This window comes from Bradysia coprophila, unplaced genomic scaffold, assembly GCF_014529535.1.
Source record: "Bradysia coprophila strain Holo2 unplaced genomic scaffold, BU_Bcop_v1 contig_588, whole genome shotgun sequence".
Classification (NCBI taxonomy): domain Eukaryota; kingdom Metazoa; phylum Arthropoda; class Insecta; order Diptera; family Sciaridae; genus Bradysia; species Bradysia coprophila.
Window position 1 is genome coordinate 737,841 of NW_023503827.1, and position 21,880 is coordinate 759,720.

The window sequence follows — 21,880 nt, forward strand, 5'->3', positions numbered from 1 at the left end:
CGTATAAAATGAATCTAACTACAATTTAATATTTCAATCTGATAAAATTTTCACATACAAATTTTTGCTGAATTACACTCGCGGAATTTTGAAAACCAACACATTTTCTGTTTCTGTGTTTTACTTGAGTTTCTGATTTCTCCATATTAAAATACATGCAAAATTCTTTAAAAAAACAGTAAAACACAAAACAGAAAATGTGTCGGTTTTCAAAATTCCGCGAGTGTACTGAAGTTGTATGTAAACTCCAATAATTTATATCCAGTTAATAAAGATTTGATTTATCATATATAAAATGATCGATTAATACTCAATGAAGCGCCACAGAGTCACCCAAATGTTTGCGTTCATCACACCACTTTAACCCATAAGCCTAAAAAAAGTGCATCAAAAGTATATTTGAACTTAGTCCAACAAGGAGTAAACGTACCAAACCGGTGGGAACGACACATACCTTGTCTGGATTGGAACATTAGAAACATATTTTACCTAGACTAGAAATTACGTAAAAAATGTTTCCATGACATAAAATACGAAATGGATAGTGAGAGAGTTAGTGGGAGAGCTCGAAGAAATTGAATTGGTTTACCAGACAAAAGTTGGAAAAATTTCAAAAAAATTAAAATATCGGAACGATTACCTTCAGGATGAAGGTGGAAACTTACATAGGCCGGAAGTGTAGCTCCAAAAAGGTGATTCATTCCAAAAGATTAATAAATATGCAACCGGTTATCGTGAAACTAATGTTTTGGAAGACACACACTTATGACATTAAAAAAAGCACTTGAAAATTGAGACTTTTTCTCTTCTGCTAATGCTTTCTCTAAAAAAGCGCGTCTGCATCGTATTTATATTATAAATAAATGATAATTTGTAGCGAACCAAAACTACATTAGCGGCAATGGATTTTCAAAATGCTAAATTGACAACTATTAAAAATGTCAACGCCTATGTTTTGGTGGAACGTCTACGTAATATCGTACGAAATACCAGTCTAGGTATAATTAGTCTAAGTATTTTACTGTAAAAAATAAGATTGGATTGGATTCGTAACTAAAATAATAGAGGTTTGTAACTGCCCATTTTTACCCTACTTTTTCCATGGGTTATTATAAAATTTCGTACCAACTAATCAGTTATTTCAAACCATACTCTATCCCTGATTATATTCAAGTAGACCAATCATAAACATTGTTTGAATCACCCTCTAAACGAAAAACAGTTGTATGATCTATTCATAATTCTTTAATAGTATAGCGGCAATCAGACTGTCAACTGGATATTTTATTCATGTGATGAATAATAATGGTAATTCTATGGACGCATTCCTAATAAGTACTTTTCGTTTAACTGTGAACTCACGACGGGACAACGTTTAATGCAACACAGTTGTCATTTGTTGATATTCGTAAATCACTTCGTTGCTTATTGTAGTTAGTTTTAACATTTATAATTCGACGAGACGTCACCTTGTGATATTCATTTTCGGTGCAATGATTGCTCTCACGTTTCTTATATAACCTCCATAGCAGATGCATGAATCAGAAATATTTGGAAAATTGTTTACCTTTTATCGGTGCAGAATGGCCGGCACGAAAATGATGAGTAACATCACAAGCCTCTTGTGGCTCTTTTTTCAATACACTATACTTATAACATATGCTATCCGGCTTATTTTTTCAATTCAAACGACACTTGTGTCGTGACATCAATCCATCAAAAATTCTTTCTTTTTTCAATTTTCATCATGTCAAATTCTACAACTTCACGCTTGCACATACACAAAAATTATATATCCCATTATAAAATGAACAGAACATGTCAAGTGTATTTTCCTCCAATAAAATCTTCCTTAGCGCCTTATACATAAAACCTAATTTAAAATATTACACACATTTCTATTCATTGTCATTTTTATACGCTTTGTGTATTAAAACAACCTCAACGGCATCCATCAAATCAACATTTATGATACATTTTCATTCATATCGGTGTATCCTTGAAAAATTATACAAGAAAAAAGTTATGAAAGAAGAAAAAAAAACACAACACAATCCTTAAACGAAGTGTTCCCAAAGCGTTCTCACTTCACTTCCATAAATAATTAAAAATGTGAATTGTTTCGCTCACGAAAAAAAATCTACTTTATCCGCCTTAAGAATTAAATTATAATTAAAATGAAATTTTACCGAAAATAATAATCTCAAAATAATCTAATTTTCCTTTCCTATGGGTAAATAATTCCAGCCTCTCTCTCTCATCTCTCCTTCTGTTTTTTCTCTTCTGTTTTTCTGGCTTAGTAAAGAAAATTGCGAAGAAAATTGGTATCTATACCATTGCATAGAAGATTTGTGTACTACATTCAACCCACCAAACATTCCGGCGAAGCAAAAAAGGCAGTGTTGTTCTTAAATAATAATTCAGTAATCCCATACACAATATAAATATTATTGAAATTAATTGAATTAGGCACAATATTTCGTTTGTTGTTCGCCATATTACACAAAAGTAGGGTGCGTGGGATACTGAGACCGAAGGATACTTCGACATATTTTACTCCGTAAAAGCAAGAACATTATGGCTTTTAGAATTTAATTTGGGTATGAATAAAGTGAAATCAGTTGGAAGACATGGTTGCTGCTTGACAAGTGAAAAAAGGGAATATAAGGTATGGAGGAAACTTGAAGGAAAAAAGCGATTCAAAAGAAGATAATTAAATGGAACGTTCTGGAGTGAAAAAAAATTATTTCCAGAACGAAAGACTTTAGGCTGGAAAGGCTAGACAAAGTGTAGTGTGGAAGATAATGAAATGCAAATTATTTTAATGGGAACGAGATTCTTTTTGTTGTGACGAATACAAAACAAAAACGATATCGACTTAAATTAGTGTTTTTTATACGAATAAAAGTTGAAAGTTTCCACAACAATTTGCCTCATTGTGTGAAAGTAGAAAATATTTCGTTTTCATTTCGTTGTTGTTTGTAAAACAAAAGGGGAAAATTTGAGGTAATTTAACTAAAGACAATAAGTAAATATAAATGAAAAAAGTTGGTGGAAGTTACAAAAAGTTTTCTGGTTATTTTAGTCCGGTCTGTATGTGTATAGAAGACCGTAGTAACATTTCAGGATTTATGGAAATGTAATGAGTTTGGGGAAGTACTAAGCATTGCATATTCGGATTTTCCATTTTTTGTGAAACTTTTGTAAAGAAATGGTTCATCGATGACAAAAATAAGCGATGAGCTCTGGATAATGTTTTCTCTTGATGATTGTTAAAACAAGTGAAGTAATAGATTTTATGTGAAACATTACTTTAGCCAAGCAAATTTACAGAAATAATGATGAAATCGTGATACGTTTTCATCTATTGATTGATTTACTGTGTCGGATAATTCTAGACCTTACTGTAATAATTCTGACTATGCCATGCCGGCAAGGAACTCTTTAGGCAAACAAATTTAAATTGTTTTTTGCATGTTAAATTAAAAACAAATAATAAAAAAAGAAACGGAATGCCACTGAAATTTTCAATTAAATACAAGATTAATTACTTCTAAGACTGCGTCTCTCATATTAAAAGAATCTTACAAACCTGTTGAAAATAATAAAATTCTCGTTTTGTTATTTCATGTTTGTGAATATTCTTCATCTTCATTTGAACAGAAAACCTCCCAACTTACGTAACATTTAGTCATTTTTATTGTCAATGTCATTAGCACAGATATTTCCATCATACAGTGTAATGTATATTTTCGATAAACTTTAACAAGCGACTTAAATTCTATTAATTTAAACTCGAATGCTCATACCGAAACCAATGTATAAACAAACCTTCCAATTACACGATGCGATTTTGTTTTTCATTTTATTTTTTTAAGTCGCTTACCTCAATGATTTATATTGGCGGATTATTTAAATGAAGTGACTGCATATTATTGAACTAGATACAAAACATTATTCATAATATGGTATAATTGAAATTGAAAATGATCGCATACCTGGTAGCAAACCGATAAAATAAATCATCAACCGCGAGACATAAAACAATTTTATTTGGATGATGAAGTCATAATTTGTATTTCGATATAGAGAGAAGCGAATTTTTAGGCAGGAAAATTTGGTATAGACTTATTGTTATTTATTGGGATTTTTTCGATGTCGTTGTTAAAAAATAATGTAACTGGTTTATTGAAAGCGGTTTTCCTTTAGAAGTATTTAAATCAAAATAAATCTGAATACACGAGGGCATTAAGAATGTCTTCATTTTGCAACAACTTCGAAGAATTGTCATTTTAGACTTTTCGCTACATCCACTTAATTCGCGTTTAGCTAGTGTCTTCTTATATAGAATAATGTATGTTTTATCAAACGAAGGACAGTATTTTGTATTCGAGACGTAACTTTAATTGAAAGAAGGAATTGATTCAGCTATAAAATAAATTTTATTTTTTAGCAATTTCGAGGTTTCGTTCAGCAAATTGTTGGGACGCACACGAACGAGAGTAGTATCAATATTTGTCAGCACAATCATTACAATTTGCGTTAAAGTCATATTGAAGAAAATGATTTTTTCACAGCGCAGGCGGTAGTGGATTTTGTGGGTGGCAATATGTGGTATCTAAGTAGAGGGAAGCAGAGTTTCTAGGCTAATTTCGGGTATAGTAACAAACTTACAAAATTAGGTATTAACGTATCAGAATTTCTGTTTTTTCTCATGACCGGAAACTGCCCATTGCCCTACGCAAATTATGTCTCCGGATTTCCAACTTTAGTCTTTATTATAAAAATGATTTCAATACGGTGATCATATTGTGATGCGCTTTTGCCACTTCGAATCGTAACGCGAACTGCTCATGTTGAAACGACTACCAGCACTGATCTCACCACGGAACGAAGTATGACAGTTGTCAAGAAAAGAGCAAATGCAAATGGTCGATACAATTTGCGAATCAAATAGGAAAAGTGAAGCGAAAGCGTCAGTGAGCAGCCATCCAACGTAATCGAGCCTAATTTTCAATTTAAATCGAAGGAAATAAATTCATAGTTTTGTGTGTGCCGACAAATTCGATTATTTGCCGTTGTTTCATAATTGTAAGCCATATTTTCGATGATTCATGTTGTCGACGGTCCGATAAAATTTAGATTTCATTTGAAAATTGTTTTTCAGTAATTTCGGCATTCGGGAAAAGAATCTTTGTCGTATCAACAGGTCTTAGTGAACGACAAGAACTCGTAACGTAAGAAAAATTTACCATCGCCTTTAGCGACATGATTTGTAAATTGTGAATTTCAATTTAAGGTTATCGTCGGTCACACACATTGAACTAGAGAACATTGGAGGTTGAGTCGAGGTTTGAAACGTATTGGTTTCAATTAGCTGACAAACTATTATCCATCTGCGTTGTCCGCTCAACCGTCCCTTTCCTGTCCAAGTTACAAGCCCAACAGCTCATAAAATGTAATTGTAATTGGAATGTAATTGTAGACAGAAAATGAAAAACCAATAGATTTTTCTGTTCGAAATTGATACATGTTGGCTCGTCAAGTATCAAAAAAATGTTCGAAATTTATTTTTGAACTGAACATGTCTAGTATTCATGTATGAATAACTGTTCTTCAAAAAGAAATAATTTGATTGAAATAAATACTGTTTGAATTCCGATTGAAATGATAAACCACATCAAAATGTTAATTGAAAAAAATATATAAAAATTTAAATTCTACTGAAAACGGAAATAAATTCATTGATTTGCTTTGCTTATTTTTTTTTTAAATTATTTCCATCATAATAACCAAACAGTAGGATTTTCACTGTTTCGCGAAAATGTCAGTATTTTTCTTCTATTATGGTTGTGTGTAACATTCCAATAACCCCGAGGTACGTCCCCAATGTTCTAAAAAAACAAACCTGTTACGAATTTAATGTTCGACTTAAATATTACGTAACGTAAATGAAATTAGATTTTTTTTACTCTCTGGTGTCTTCTGATGCCGAGTAGCTACGCAGTGTGATTTAATATCAAGTTATTGCAAATATATGCAGACATTTTCCTCATGAATAAATTTTCGATGGAAATTCATGAAAAGTGAATCGGTATACATATCAAGCTTCCTAATATTCCAACATCCATTTAATGTGTGCGAGTCAAAAGGAGAAAGAATATTTCTGTAATATGAACCACACACATATACCATGTCTAACAGAAGAAAAATCGTCAAAGGAATATGCGAAGATGATGGGTAATAACACCTTTTGAGTGCCGCATTTAAAGAAACAAATTCTCGAATATGGAATAGATTTTGAATAATTTTAACATTTTCATATTTTCGTTATCATTTTATTATCGTAAAACAGAAAGATACGTATATTGTTTTGAACCTAATTTTCTTTTATTGGAATATATTGTTCGGGAAATATGGAAACTTATAAATAATAGAACAAGAGCTCGGAATATGGAATCATTACTATTAGCATGGTGAGGTGTGCGATGCGTATGCTGATTGTTTTGATTATATTTAAGTAGATTGAACAAAAAATATTAGGAAAAAGGTTGAATAGCATAGCATACAGATTGAATAAAAATCAATATTATTTCTAGAATATAAAAACCATAACGTCCAACGTGGTCAATTTTATCTCAATGCAATGTATACTCATCCATTTCGTTGATTTTATTAGTACTAAACGGAATTGACTGTTGGTTCAAAATATCACTGCACAGCAGTTCTCTTAATGTTTCTCTAGAGAAGAGAACAAAATGCATACAAACCGACCTGTCTAAATACTGACCTGGGTTAAAGTTTTCCTTATTTTCCTATACCACATCCTGTATAATATGTAGAGTATAGACCTTTGAGTATTAGTTTAAAACAACAATCTGATTTTCTTGCCTTAGTTTAAAACAGTGAGTAGGTATTTGTTGGTTGATGTTGAACCATACCGCATAATCGATCAATGTTTTATTAAATGAGAGTAGAACAGCTGCCAACTTATAAATACAGGTCCATGAGAATGGAGTTTTCAGTTTTCAGGATAAATGTTTAATGTTTTTCATTCACTTTTGACTGTTACCCTTAGCCACAGTGAAACTATTTATTTTAATTATATTTTGCTTTAATATCCATGCTGTGCAATTGCAATCATTAAAACAACAATTCGACTGCGATTCCCTACCACACTTTTAAAAATATTGTCTAAATTTAAACCACTGACTTGCAACAAAGCATTTAATTTATTTTCTTTCATTTCGAATATATTTTGACATTCTAAAAAGTCATTTCAACACATTTGTGGTTTACGTGGCTTTCGTATAAAGTACTGAAAGTACGAAAATAACGTAGAACCATTTCCAGTGCAGAGAACCGACCGAAAAAAAATTCAATAAAAGGAAAAAAAGGAAACGTGAAAATGCTGATAAAGCTTTAATTTAGTTCTGTACGAGATCGTAATACTTGCCGTATGCCCGTGTATTATGTGTACATAAAACATATCCATGAATGTTAGTAGCTTTTCAGATGTTTTATTTGGATGCGGATGGAAAGAGGGAAAGTCTATTATTAAAATGCATACAACATTACCACGGAATATTATGTCGGAGTTGTGTTCAGGCCTTATTGAATAACGACTACTTGGGGGAATATAATACGGAATGTTTGATCAATAACCCATTCAACAATTTTCCATTTTTCAATTTATAAATTTAAGATTGCATTTTTCCTTCAAATGAAAAAAAAATTTGTTTGACCGAGAAAATCGTTTCACTGGAAGAATTATTATTCGAAATCACGTCTTGCTGAACTGAACAAAAAAAAATAAAGAAAATTCAACTGCATAAAGAAGTAAACATTGTCTAAAACTCTACAATCCGTTTGGGTATATGTACATCACTAAATATACCACACATTTGTACACAATTCCACCGAAGTTAGAAGCGTATAAAGTCTCGTATGAGATGTTTACAAAGTTGATAACCAATTTGAAGTGGGTTGGTTTTTCAAAGACGTGACTTGTTCAAGTAAGTCGTTTTTGGTTTTCTCCGAATTGAAGGAGAGAAGAGAGCTATTTTGAAACTTAAAACGTGATGCGAAAACATAACCTAGCTAATCGATTGAAACGATAAAAATCCAACTGTTTTATGTGACCAAAATCATTTGTTATTTTTGTTCTCCGAGAATAATAAATTGTAAAATGCACATTTTATCTCACAATTTCATGGTAAAAGTAATGCATTTGAATGATTTTTTACAATATCCTATTCTTACACGGACACTACGACTTTCTTTCGCATGGATGGATTTGTTCAATTCATCAAATTAGTTTTGGAAATTACAATTTAGAATAACTCTGAAAGAAAGCGAATGTTTTCCATATTTTATTTATGTTCCATGCTGAATGCAAAGCTGAGGGGAAGTTCCCAAACAGGTTTCTTGGAAATAGTAAGATTTCTATTTACAGCGGTCTAACCATTTTAATATTAATAGTAAAGTTTTGCTGTGTCTATATATTTAACTTAGCTATTTTCGATACATGTATCGAAACAATGCTGTCTCAACAAAAAAAAAGTTTTACGCGATAGTGAGAAAAAATGAAATTCGAACGATTATGAAGTTTTCGGCAGAGCGAAGCGAGGGTCGTAATTCACACTAATTACATACTTCATTACTTTATTCACGAGCAAATAGATTATTTGTTTACTCCTCTAGCTTTGAGACTTTAGGCTGGATGGTATGGGACCTGAAACAAAGAAATTCATTGAGGAATTAGGAAAAATTGTGACAGCTGCTTCAGGGGAACCACGTTCAATGGATTATTTATTGCAGAAAATTTCAATTGCGATACAAAGAGGCAACGCTGCATGTATTCTGGGGTTTTTGGGACCGGATAGAGTAGATGATTTTTATATGTTGTAACCTTTAATTTTTGAAAAGATCGTTTTTTTACGGGCTGCGTCATTGTGAGGAGACTTTTTTTTCGCATATTTAAAGAAAACTTTCCTGTTAAAACAAAAAAAAGAGAAATGAAAGAACTTCTAGATCATCTAGGGTGGGTGTGAAGTGAACTAATTCCTTTAACTGAAAGTAAGGGTCCAAACATCTCTTAGTCAAAGGTCAAAGGTCAACTGACCCACCAAAAACGTGGTACCTAGTAAATTAAATGATTGTAGGCTTGCTGTTATTTAACGAATACAATTTAATAACTAATTCTATTTCTAAGCGAACAAATGCAACTGCAAATATAATTCCCATTAAAATGAACTGAATATTACCAATAAACGACACAATCATTTTCGCATTAATTTGTACGATAAATCTTGACTAATTTTACCACACAATCAAAATAATAAATTAAATTCCCTGCGAAATGTCCTGAAAAATATCTAAATAAAATTACAAGCTTTTTGGGTAATATGCTTGTGTTCTCTCTATGTCGCTTAATATTACTTGATCCTATGTTTTATAAAATTTGTTAAACGCTTTATTGTATAACATGAAGTTTTAATGGACCAATTTAACATTGAACAAAACCCGAAAAATATGAATAATAATGTCGAAAATTATAATTTATTTCGGGTCAAATTATGCGGATAGTTTTTGTGCATCGGCGAGTGTTATTAATAGATTACGTGTAACATAAATTATGAATTTTTTGTTTGTTTAATTGGAAGTAATTGTGATTCTGTGGGTAAACTGGACAAAATTTGATCAAAAAAAAAATGGAATGAGGTTATTATAAAAGAATCGATTGCTTCTGCAGCGTTGCATATGGATTTTCACAAAATGATCAAAAAAGTTTTCACAAAATATTTTAATCACCTTATTTCATGACTTCATCAACACTTTGGCCTAAATATTCAATGACATAGTAGTGGGTTTCCCACTATTATGTCATTGGAAATATTATTGTGCACGCAAAATACCAATGCTCCCTGTCTATAATTCCGGGTCTGTTTATTTTATTTATTCCAATGAATTTAATAAGTTTCACAGGTTTCTTTGGTTACAAAAATTCAAAATCTCAAAATTCAAACTCAAAAACGAAAGTGTTAAAGAAGAAACGAAACAAAACGGATTTCTTTTTCGCTTGTTGGAAAATCGACTTTTAGACGTTAATCGCTAGATTCTGTAGCCAGTGTATCGCTCGGTCACTTATGTTGCTTATTTCGTTCAATGTGCCGACGAATCTGTGGACCCTACAATGTATCACGAGATGATCCATTGTCTGCGACGTAGCGACATTCCATTTATACTGCTGTGCGTAGCCGTGTCCCGTTCTGATTCGGTTTAACCGACACCATAGCCGTCGTGGTAGTTCTGTTCCTTTCACTTCAGTTGTAGGGTCCGACACAAGTTCTCGATTGGTTACGTTAGATTCTGTCCACCATTTCTTCCATCTTGACTTGAGATGTTCCATTGATTCGAACCTTCGATAAAAATTCCAAAACGGTTTGCGGGACTTGAGTCTTGGCGTGGTCGGAGCTGATGCTATATCGGCATAGATTGGAAGACTCGGATTGTCTCGGATCTTCACACATTCACGAATTGCGGATTGTTCTCGTTGGATATTCATTGGAGCGATGTTGCTCAGAACGTATATCCACGGTATCGGTGTAGATTGAACGGTCCCCGAAATGATCCGCATTGCGACGTTAACTTGTGTATCGATTCGCTTGGTGTGTGCGCTTGACATCCAGACCGGTGTGCAATAATCAGCAACGGATACGATCATAGCCTTTGCGGTTATGCGAAGAGTTTTGGCCGAGCATCCCCAAGTAGTTCCGGTTAACTTTTGAACAACATTGACTCGAGACCGCAGTTTCGACCGGATACTTTCACTGTTTCGCTTGAAAGTAAGTGATCGGTCCAGATATACGCCCAAGTATCTCGGAAATTTCTCGTGTTTTACCGGTTCGCCATCGAAAATTATTTTTAGTTGATAGTTTGCCTGTCGATTATTTAAATGGAAAGAACAAGAAACGGTCTTACCGGTGTTTGGACGGAGTCGCCAATTTGTGAAGTATTCGGAGAGGATTTTTAGATCTTCGCTGAGCGTCGTTCCGATTTCCTTGAACGAATTTGACTGGAAGGCTAGTGCGTTGTCGTCGGCATACATAAATTTCCTCGATTTGGTCGGCGGAAGGTCGCTCGTGTATACGTTGTATAGAAAGCTCGATAGGACGGACCCTTGCGGAAGACCGTTTTTCAGAATTCGGATCCGGCTAGATTTGTTTCCCATTTCGACTTGAATGTTACGGTCGCTGAGGATGTCCATGATGATATTCAAGGTTTGTCGACATTTAAATATTCTGCTTAGTTTTAACATCAAACCTCTTTTCCATACGGTGTCGTACGCAGCTGACAGATCTATAAATACTACGCCTGTCTTCAGACCTTTCTCAAAGCCCAACTCGATGTATGTAGTGAGAGCAAGGGCTTGGTCGCAGCAATTTCCGGGTCTGTAATGAGATTTCAGGTCGATTTTGAAAATAATTACACAATCTGTGAATGCGACTTGCGTTCTATAGTTTGAAAAACTTTATCTGTGAAGAAGAACTTTTCGTAATTACTGCTTTGCCCACGTAAAAAATCCCACTTTCCTATCTAAGCTGTTAAACAATACTCACAAAACTTATGGCCTCTCCCCAGCAACAATTTATGAATAACCCTCATATGAGTGGACTAAGGATCCAGCAAAAGTTAAATAAGTATGTGAAAACGATGCGTTGGATGAGTGCACTTCAATTTATTCTCATTCCACGAAAGAATACAAATCAAACTTCCTATTCCGTCGTCTTCAATAAATTTTGTAATACTTAGCAATTTCCCATTACATACGAAAATAAACCAACCATTATGTGAAGCTCTTTTATGTAACAAATTAGAAATGGAAATACAAAAGGGAATATTTTCCAAGAGACAATATTGTTTCTGTGTGCTTTTTATGTTCTTAAATATACTTTTTCCACTTGTATTCATTGATTTCTGCAAACTTTGTTCGAATTTACTTTTCTTGCTTGTCTGTTATTTTTATCCTTCTTCCTCATATGTTATATTTTCATTAATCCGTTACACAACAGACATATAAATGCGATGAGAAGAACATGCACATCACGATCCCATAACCGATACAATATCCATCGATCTATCCATATAACACATACAGTTGTTCGAACCCATCATCTGGTAACATGAAAAACAGTTTAGTTTTTTTTTCTTTTTGCGCTGCTTTCATAATGTTTGATTTCTTTTGTGTGTCGCAAAAACATTTTCTTTTTGCTCCTGCAAACGATTTTATTGTTGTTATATGAAAATAGTCTTCGGATATTTTTGGTGTATAATGGAATCATCCAATTTATCATTCGAGCGAATCATATTGTTTTTCGGTATCGAATCAAAGAGAAGTGAAAATTGGATAAATTATCAATGATCCAGGCAATAACTAAAATGGCGCTTTATCACTTTATGGAAAAATAGAAATACACAGTGGAGTAGTTGGAGGAACATTGACTTATTTGTTGATTCGTTGTGTCTTCATAATAGACATTTCCTTCAATCATTCTTAAATGCTCTTCAAACATAATTTTGTAATAACCAACCAAGTTTAAACAACAGAAAATAACATTTTTGTGTAAAAGTTTTACTTATAGTCAATGTTATTTTAAATGACACTTTGAAACAGCTTCAGACCAACATTAAAAAGTTTTTCCTTTGAACGGTAAATACTTTAATGTCCTGGAAAATTTTAAATCGTAAAAGTTGTGTAGCTGATGACACTGGAACAGTTAGGGTTTTCGAAGGTATAAATACGGACGAGCTTATACATTTTTCTAACAACATGCTCAGTAGTTACTTAGGAAACTTTTCCTTTGTAGGGCGAATCATTTACACATTTTTATCGAACGGGTTTTTTTGTGTGCCATGTTAGTAACACAGCTTATTCTTTTAATATATCGCCACAGTTACTGATTCGATGTAATTGAGTTTATTACTTGTTCGGACATCATAGTACGAATAGATATTTTTTCCCATTTTATTTGAACAACTTTCTCGATTTATTATTGCAAAAAGTTTCGGTGAAATAGGAACAATTAGAGAAAAACATGGAACTCAATAATGGTGAATTGATAAAGTCAATCAGTTTCCGAACCTTAATTTGTGGTAGTGCTGGACTAGACGTTACTCTCTTCCTCGAGTCAGTATTTTATTTACACAGAAGTTTTACATATAGCACACAGTACGTACATCGTAACTACATTCAAATCTTAGATTAATAAGTCTAACGAATGAACAAAGACTTCTACAACTACAAATTAGTATCTAGTTTCTTGAAGACTCTATGCAGTATAGCTACAACTTTTATTTGAATTTCAAATCCGTAGTCAGGGTGATTTTGCCTTTCTTAGAAGTTATCTCGGAAATTATCGTTCCTATGATACATGCCAAACGAAATACCCAGTCGCATAGAGGTCGATATTAACGACGCACAACAGAAGACTATAAAAAGCCATTTGAACTTTGATGACGAGCATACTCATACAATTTTAAATCGCTGTTGAAAGCTAAATAGAATTTGATCTTTAAATCCAGATTTTCGTCACAATGTCCTCGAAACATTCAACATTTTTCATCTTTGAAAGCATAAATAAATACCGTTTCTGTGCTTTGCTCAGTAGGAAAGAAAACTCCTATTACAAACATTGTTATCTCTTTGCTGGCATCAAAAAATAAATAGAAAAAACTTACCATAACCGTATATAACCATTTAACCCTCCTTCAATTTCAAGTAAAATCTTTTATTCCAACCCAGCTTTTACAAGTTGTACGTATAATGTTTATATACGTTTTGTATCCTAAAGCACCACCATATTCAGTAGAGTTTACGTTGTTATGTTGTGAATATGCTATGAATATCTTTTTGCTCCATGACATTTTCGTTTGATAAGAAGCTTCAATTTCTCCTATATTCTGTAGTTTGTTTTTTCTTTCTCCCCATTTGTACATTCCACATTGTGTTTTGTTTTACGGATACATTTGCGATCGTTCGGTAAGTTATTCTGTACACCAAAGAAACGATTTGATTTGAAAGTTTTGCTTAAAAAAATATTTCTTTGAAGTAGATCAGAGAAAATGTGATTAAGCTGTGTAACAATTGTAGTTATACGAGATTACATTTTAGTTTAATGAGTTGAACAAACATCCTCCTCGTCCAGCGTCTAGTGCGTCTATTTTGCTTTTGTTTTAGTCAATATGCTCAATATACTCCATGTATCCAAACATAAGAATCAGAGCAACGTATAAATGTAGAGACACAAACCGTTAATTTCTTGGACCATAGGTTTGGAATTACAATCATCTATCCTATACCACTGAAATATTACAAATATATTGAAGCAAGATAGAAGTTCAAAATATTTTAACAATTTGCAACCACCTCGACCTCGGGAAAGTACTTTCTATGTTCTATGTGAAAAATGGATGCCGACATACTTTCTGACGAAGTTATTGTGGTTTGAAAATGTTTCCACAAAAGTTTCGTTGAACAAACGCAAATCTAGATTTTATTTCTGATTTTTGTTTTTTACTCGCTCGCGATGAAATTCTAAAATATAGAATCTAGATTTTGACTTGTTTGACGAAATCACATCAATTATTAACCTGTTACAGACGGTAAGCATATGTCCAGTATTATTATCGGATCTATTACTTCCATCGATCAAAGTACTTTTAATCAATTGATTTCAAATCTTGTACTTCTATTTTTTTGAACTATATACTATATAAAGGATCATATTAACCAGAGCTTGACGTTATTTTTTTAGTCGTTATCGACAACAGATGAATAGCCGTATGTGAGACAAGTAAAATTCCGTCGGTGTTAACTTTTCTGTGAGAGAATCATAATCTAGATTTTGTATTTTAGTACATCGCTGTGAGTACCACGCGTGTATCTACCATAAGGTCTGAAAATAAAAATCTAGATTCTCATTTGTTAAAGAAAATTTTTATGGAAACATATACAAGCAAAACGAGAACTCTCAAATCGGAAATAAATGTTGCATTCCACTTTTTTGCTAGTGTAAATTAATTTCTCTAATCTGCTGGAATTAGGTGATTGAGTCTCCATTATTGAGCCTTGCTGCAAATCAATGAATCAATAGGTAAAGTTCCTTAATTCTAAATTTTTAACTCTAACACGAAAAGCTATTCCCTCCTGCAGGTTATTTTTTTTTGTATTGAGTCGTCTAACTTAAATTCATCGAAACTTCTTATCCCTGTTTTACACACATTCTGTAACAAGAGATAAATATTTTCTTTTCATAGAAAAAACAACTTCTGCAATAAAATACTTTTATTCATCTTTAATGCATAAATCTACTAAAGTTTTTATTACTATTTGATGTTGACGAAGGGGAAACGGAACAGTTCCATTTTTCAAAATTTTCCATGGAAAACTCGTTTCTGTTTTAAAGTCAACTTGCTTCCTGACATGATGATAGATTTTCTAAAGGATTTACAACATTATCCGCATCCCTGTTATTGTGTAAGAAATATGCACCCTTCAATTCTGCGAGGTGTTCCGTTTGCTTTCTTCTTTATGATTTATAGCTGCATCCATATAATATGCAAATAAAGCTGTTAAAAAATTTGCTGAGAAAATTTTATAATATTTTATGTAGGTTACGCGGAAACGAAAGTACATAATATAAAGGGATTTTGGTTGGAGAAAACAAATATTGAAACTTTTTTTTTCTTTCTTTCAGTTTGCCGTTCTTGTTTTTTTTTTCTTAAAACAAATTTTATGACGCCAGAAATATTCCGAAAATGTCACCCACTAAAATTCAGAAGACGGGAACAGGTTGTAAAAAAAAAGTTTTTTAATACTTTCCAAGAAGAGTTTTCCAACGTTAGATGGATGTAAGCTGTAAAACGAATTCTGCATTAAGAATTACAATTTATTAATTTAAATGTGTAATTTGACGAAAGCTCGAAAATATATTTGCTGGCATTTTTAACGGATGTAATTTGATTGTTAATTAATTCACGCGAAAAGAATTAGTCAAATGCTTTCGAAAAGTGCTGGAAGCAATTAATTGTACAACTTTATAGACATTACCGCGATTACCGTCGTAATGTGAATATCAACTTATGGAATAGTATCCGATACATGCTCTTACACTCGCAGAAAAGTGAATACCGACATATTTTCCTTGGGAGTTGTCGTGGTGGGTAACCTAGATTTTATGTTTTAGTGCAGGACCTAACAAAAAAACGTCAATTTTAATCTATATTTACGGCAGTCCCGCTGGTTGACTAACGTAACAGGTATTTTAGACGTCTACTACGCATGCGTTTCCTTTTAAAGTTGGAAACATGAGGTGTATTTTAAGCAAGTGTGAAACTATATATTGAAGCACGGTGAGCTTGATTTTTTTTTATTCGAGTTCTTGTGGACATGAAATATTTTTAGTGGTTTTTGTAGAGGGAGGCACCACGAGTAAGAATAACATGACAAGAAAATATTTCGATGGGAAAATTTTTAATTAGATCGATTTTTCGTTTTCCTGGGACCTGCGGAACGCTTCGAAGACTGTTTGAAACCTACTGGTGACTCGTTTGCTCACAAAAATTAGGGTGCTGTTTAGCCTAGGCCACTAAAAATATTTCATATCCACGAGAGGTCGAATAAAAAAAAATTTCAAGCTCACCTTCGAATGTAAGCAAAAGATAGTATACGAATGGGTGAATAGCAATACTCTCTCTAGCAAACAAACTCTCAGCTCTCTGTGACAAATTCACACCTTATTTCTTTGTATTCTACAAACTCTATTCTACATTTTGACTGACTACGCTACAATGTACATGTAAATTCCAAAGGCTATGCGGCGGTTCATATTTATCTCATACTCACCACGCACATCTCACACATTTGTGCATTGCATTATATCGAGTCATTCTTATCTAGACGGTCGAACGTCGCAGGCAAATATTATTATCCGATCAGTATAGTTTTAGTATAAAGGAAAAACTTGGCGTTTTATCTCGTACCCCGCAGATACTTGACTCTTTCGCCACCTTTATAAAAGTAGTTTGGTTGTGCTAGAGAGGATGTTGATGAGTAGGTATCAAAAATTTCGGAAATGGCACTTAAGTACAGCTCCTCAGAAAACAATGCTAGTCAATATTTATTAACACACTCATTGCTCTCTGTTATTTCGATTTATTTATGAGTACGTACATTCTCTGCTAGTGTTATTAATTTCCTAGAATTTAAATACCTCGTTGACAAAAAAATCACTCTGCATCGATCAGTTCCTGCGACACTTTGTGCAAATTTAGATAAGTCTGCCTAATTGCTTCAGCGTATGAATAACAAGTGTACGGTAGATTGTGTTTCTCTGCCAAAGCCCTGACCCTATCCGTTATTAGCGGCTGTCGGAATTGAGGCATTGCAGGAAATAGATGATGTTCGATTTGATAGTTCAGAAACCCCATCCAATAGTCACACCAGCGGTGTTTGTTCAACGTCTGCAGTATGCACTAGAGCGTATTCAACCCAATGAGTTGGTTGTGTCGTAACCGGCAAGTAAGTGTGACTCAAAGCAAAGTTTAGGAATGTGAAGGAAGCAGCCATCCAGGACGAAAAAAACCAAACCGAAAAACCAACTAAATATAAGTAAATGACATAATGTGCAATCAATGCCAATATTTCTGTGTACAGCCTGTTTTTGATGAGGAATTTGGGTACTTTGTAAAATCTCCAAAATATTCCGCCTAACAAAGGACTGACAATTGGGAAGAAGTATGTCTGAATTGAGAATCATTTTAATATTAGGACACGTTCGTTTAGATTCACTGAATTTACCTGATGCCTAATGAGAAATCCCTTGCCTTCAGCATTGTTTTTCACAACTTTTGTGTTGTACGCCAACAATGGAACTGTGCTCAGATCAATGTCATGGTTCAACCGTTGTGGCATTGCGTGGTGCCGATTATGTCCCCGTCTCCACCAAGTTGCGGAAGCGCCTCCAATGGTTCCTAGCGAATAATTTAAAGTTTTGATCATCGCTTCTCGTTATAAATGTTCCAATTGTTACCGTGCAAGAAAATTTGGAAATATCGATCGAACTTTGGAAATCCTAAGAAAGAATAGTGACCACACTCGTGTCCCACCCAACCGACGCGTCCTTGCGACAAAGCAATCAAAAATAATCCCGCATATTTAGCAACATTGTATGGCCATTGTAGCAGTAAGTATCCAACATACCACATCGCCAGCAACTCTACCATGCGTACAGCATTGTATGTATGAGAAGGTTCGAAAAATCCTTCCTTAACCAGGTCCTTGTAGAGCTTTGTAAAATCTTCTGATAGGGCGCGATTCTTTTTCAGCACTTGAGGGTCTAATTCGACTTAATTTAACAATGAAAAAAAAAAAAATCTAACTCAGGATCATAATGTGCAAAATTTGCAAACTTTAGTTGCCTCCGTTGGATAATAGTTATTTATGACATCGAGTGCGAAGTACTTTATTAGGCTCTAGATGTGTAATTATGACACGAGGCCGCTGGCCGTGTGTCATAATACACATCGTAAACCTAATCAAGTGCTTCGCACCGACATTCATACAACGTTTTGTGTAACAGAGCGATCTAAAGTTCGCAGTTTTCGAACATTATGATATCGAGTTGCATAAATGGTTGTATGAATCTCGGTGCAAAGTACTTTATTAGGCTCACCGCCTGCGGCCTCGTGCCATAGTTACACATCTAGAGCCTAATAAAGTACTTTTCACTTGATGCTAATAAATAGACAAACAGTACATACGATCACTGTCCATCACTGGGCGTTTCTTGAACGATCCCATCATTTTCTTGACTTTGTCAAAAGATCGATGATGGAATTGTTGAATCGCATGGGTACCATCCTCGCCAGGTTTTGTATAATCTAAAATTATACTTCCTCCTGGATGTCTTTTGATAAATTCGGTAACATCGTAGAAATAGCCATCAAATATTATCTCCTTCCTCTCCATGCTGCTACTTTCTTTTATCACCAATCACTTTACCTGGAGGTCGGCCACTTTGACGGAAATCGCTCTGTGAAATGCTCGCGATCACTTTACACAAGGATAGTTTGTATTACACTAATTCTACACAAATTCAAAATTTATACATATAGCAGACAAGACAGCCGCTGCGCTCTGTATTTTTATTGTAAAACGAAGTTCTAATAATGCTTATCAAAATGAAGTACAACGTGTTCATCATAAGAAAACACAATTTTAGATTTATCAGAGTTATAAAAGTCGTCGATGTTCAAACCCTAGTCAATTAAGTGCAAGGCTGCATTCCTCCCTAAATATACAGCCTTGATTAAGTGCTTCCCATTATATGATATTTTGTGCCAAAATACCCTAACCTGAAAACGCTTGATTGATGGGGAACATCGATGACTAAAACTCTTAAAAATATCAAATATGTTTTGAAGATTGAAAAAAAAACATGGTAATGTCATCATTTATTCTTGGAATGAATGCAATTACAGAAAACCAATGCAATGTTATTTAACCGTTATTATTCGCGCGCCGACTATCATATCTGCTGTTAATAATGCAGTAAGAACGTCCCTTCACATGAACTCAGCGCGCTTGTATCAAAATGTGGTTTAATTAGCATTTTTAACTGAAAGTGAAATATTACATTATTGATTTGAAATTAAATTTTCTTCGTTTTATTATTGCAACATTGTACATTACCTGATTGCGTGTTAAACAATTTACAATAACACTTTAGCTTTTGCTAAGCTGATGGACTTACGCTACTCTTTTGGATTCTATTCCGTCTTCGACTCGTGTTTCATGCACCAGTTATGAATACCTAAATATATTGGATTGTAAAATTAAAAACAGAACTTTCGTCGCTCATTTCCCTATGAACAAAGGCTTATTTTCGGGACAACGAAGGTATGACAATTGATATCTTAACACTAGATAAACAGAAGCATTTATCAATTGGTGCTTGTAGTTCTTGTATCTCATTTTTTAAACAAGCATAGGAAGTACGGGGTTGTTTTACTTGTAAGAATCGAGCAATACAGATAGTCAGTCTTCTACTATTTCAAGTTTATCTATGCACAGGAAGTTGTAAAATGGGGTTGTTTTGACCACACGATGTGTTTTTCAAACTAGCTTTCCATGGGATGCATTCAGTGACAAAAGCCACTTGGCAACTTGTTGTATAAATAACTATTTGATAAATAACTATTTGCAAAAAATGGAATAATTGTAAATCGATTAGCGTGTTATCAAAATTTTTAGAGAAAATCGGTATCGCTCAATTTGTCCCAAAATCAATTTATTTTTGCCAAATCAATTTCGACATCAAATAGATGCCATCATCAGTGGCTGAAAACATTATTTTCGTGAGGACTAAATCATAATACATCGTATAGCAACACACATACCACGAATGTTTATATAATAAATTGAGAAACGAATTAAAAAGCGTGCTTCGTCATATATGACTCCAATGCTAAACTAAAATACATTATTTCAAATTAGAATAACAACTTAGCAAACTAATCACCGGTCAACTTACTACAAACTTAAACATTGGTGGTCACAAACATTAAAAATCTTTAAATTAATCAACGAAAGAAGTCTGTAACAACCGCTATTCAACTAGACAATCAGTATGTTTGTTGAGACAATTCGGTGTCTTTTTTATCGCAATCAATTCTAGAATGTCTCTGTTGATTACTTTCTCGATAGACAATTTTAACATGTGAACATCTTCCCATAGCGGTGTGTGACCAGTAGAAATCGCTTGATCACATAATGCGCTACGTTCATTGTTACTGATGTTATATTTATGCTGACCAGTTCTACCCTTCAAATACTGTAAAGTCTGACTTACATATCTACATCTACAACTACATGGAATAGAATAGACAACATGTGATTGTTTCATCTTCGATGTCGTATCTTTCAATTTACTGAAAACTGACTTCTTTAGGGTGTGTCAAAAATATGGAACGTTTCAAAAGTCTATAAAATTTTGACAAACCATTCTAATATAGAATTTACGAGTAAGTATAACGGCTTGCTAATAAATGCTGGAAATAAAAAAAAAAATCAGTTAAAAACTGAACATTTACTCCGACGTAACTAACTCTCTCGAAGGCACACGACAGGGTGGCCGAGAGGTCTAAGGCAATGTGCTCTGCACGCGTGGGTTCGAATCCCATCCTCGTCGAATTTTTCCTTTCGTTTTCTTATTTTTTAGCGATTTCTGCTTTGAGTTTTTTATAATCACATTGCTGTGCTGACTCTTAAGAGGCATGTTCATCTAGCTAAAATTATAGCCTACATTTTTGTGTTTCGTATTCTATAAAAGCGCATTAACCACTACGAAGTAGTAGCTTTCAATAAAATTTTGCTAAACCATGGCAAGACTGTAAAGTGATTATAAAAAATCTGTATGAGATGGATACTCCTACTCCATAAAGAGAAAAGAATAAAAACATCGACGAGGATGGGATTCGAACCCACGCGTGCAGAGAGCACATTGGATTAGCAGTCCAACGCCTTAGACCGCTCGGCCACCTCGTCGTGTACGTGTATGCCTTTGAATAAGTAAGTTGCATCGGTGTAAATGTTCAGTTTAAACTGATTTTATCCCGAATTATTTTCAATCGAAAATAAAACCAGAGCATAGCACTCTCAGTGCTATGACCCGAGACAAGGTATGGGTATGCCCAATGGTTTGGAATTTTTATGGACTCTTTTCAGTGACAACACTTTTACATAACAAAGTTGACCATGTGACCATCTACGGACTTCAGTATTTTCACCTTTTTTCAACATTTTCTTATCTTGACTATT

The 21,880-nt window shown here is 33.8% G+C and overlaps 1 protein-coding gene and 1 non-coding gene across 2 annotated transcripts; both read right to left on the reverse strand.

The window, feature by feature from the left end:
* Positions 1-17,191: 17,191 nt before the first annotated feature.
* On the reverse strand, positions 17,192-19,109 carry LOC119083327 (acyl-lipid (8-3)-desaturase-like). The gene is made up of 4 exons (XM_037193014.1): positions 18,823-19,109; positions 18,093-18,407; positions 17,861-18,033; positions 17,192-17,803 (listed from the first exon to the last, which is right to left on the reverse strand). Exons 1-4 carry the CDS (start codon positions 19,028-19,030, stop codon positions 17,498-17,500), a joined length of 1,002 nt encoding a protein of 333 aa, XP_037048909.1. The 5' UTR covers positions 19,031-19,109; the 3' UTR covers positions 17,192-17,497.
* A 2,413-nt stretch (positions 19,110-21,522) lies between these two features.
* On the reverse strand, positions 21,523-21,607 carry Trnas-gcu. Its single transcript has one exon. It is a non-coding gene; the product is annotated as a tRNA-Ser (tRNA).
* Positions 21,608-21,880: the final 273 nt, after the last annotated feature.

Coding starts and splice junctions, on each gene's coding strand:
- LOC119083327 (XM_037193014.1), bottom strand. CDS start 19,030: ATGGAGAGGAAGGAGATAATATTTGATGGCTATTTCTACGATGTTACC. Junction 18,408..18,822: donor CCCAGTGATGGACAGTGATC/GTATGTACTGTT, acceptor TGTTAAATTAAG/TCGAATTAGACCCTCAAGTG. Junction 18,034..18,092: donor TTTCCAAATTTTCTTGCACG/GTAACAATTGGA, acceptor ATTATTCGCTAG/GAACCATTGGAGGCGCTTCC.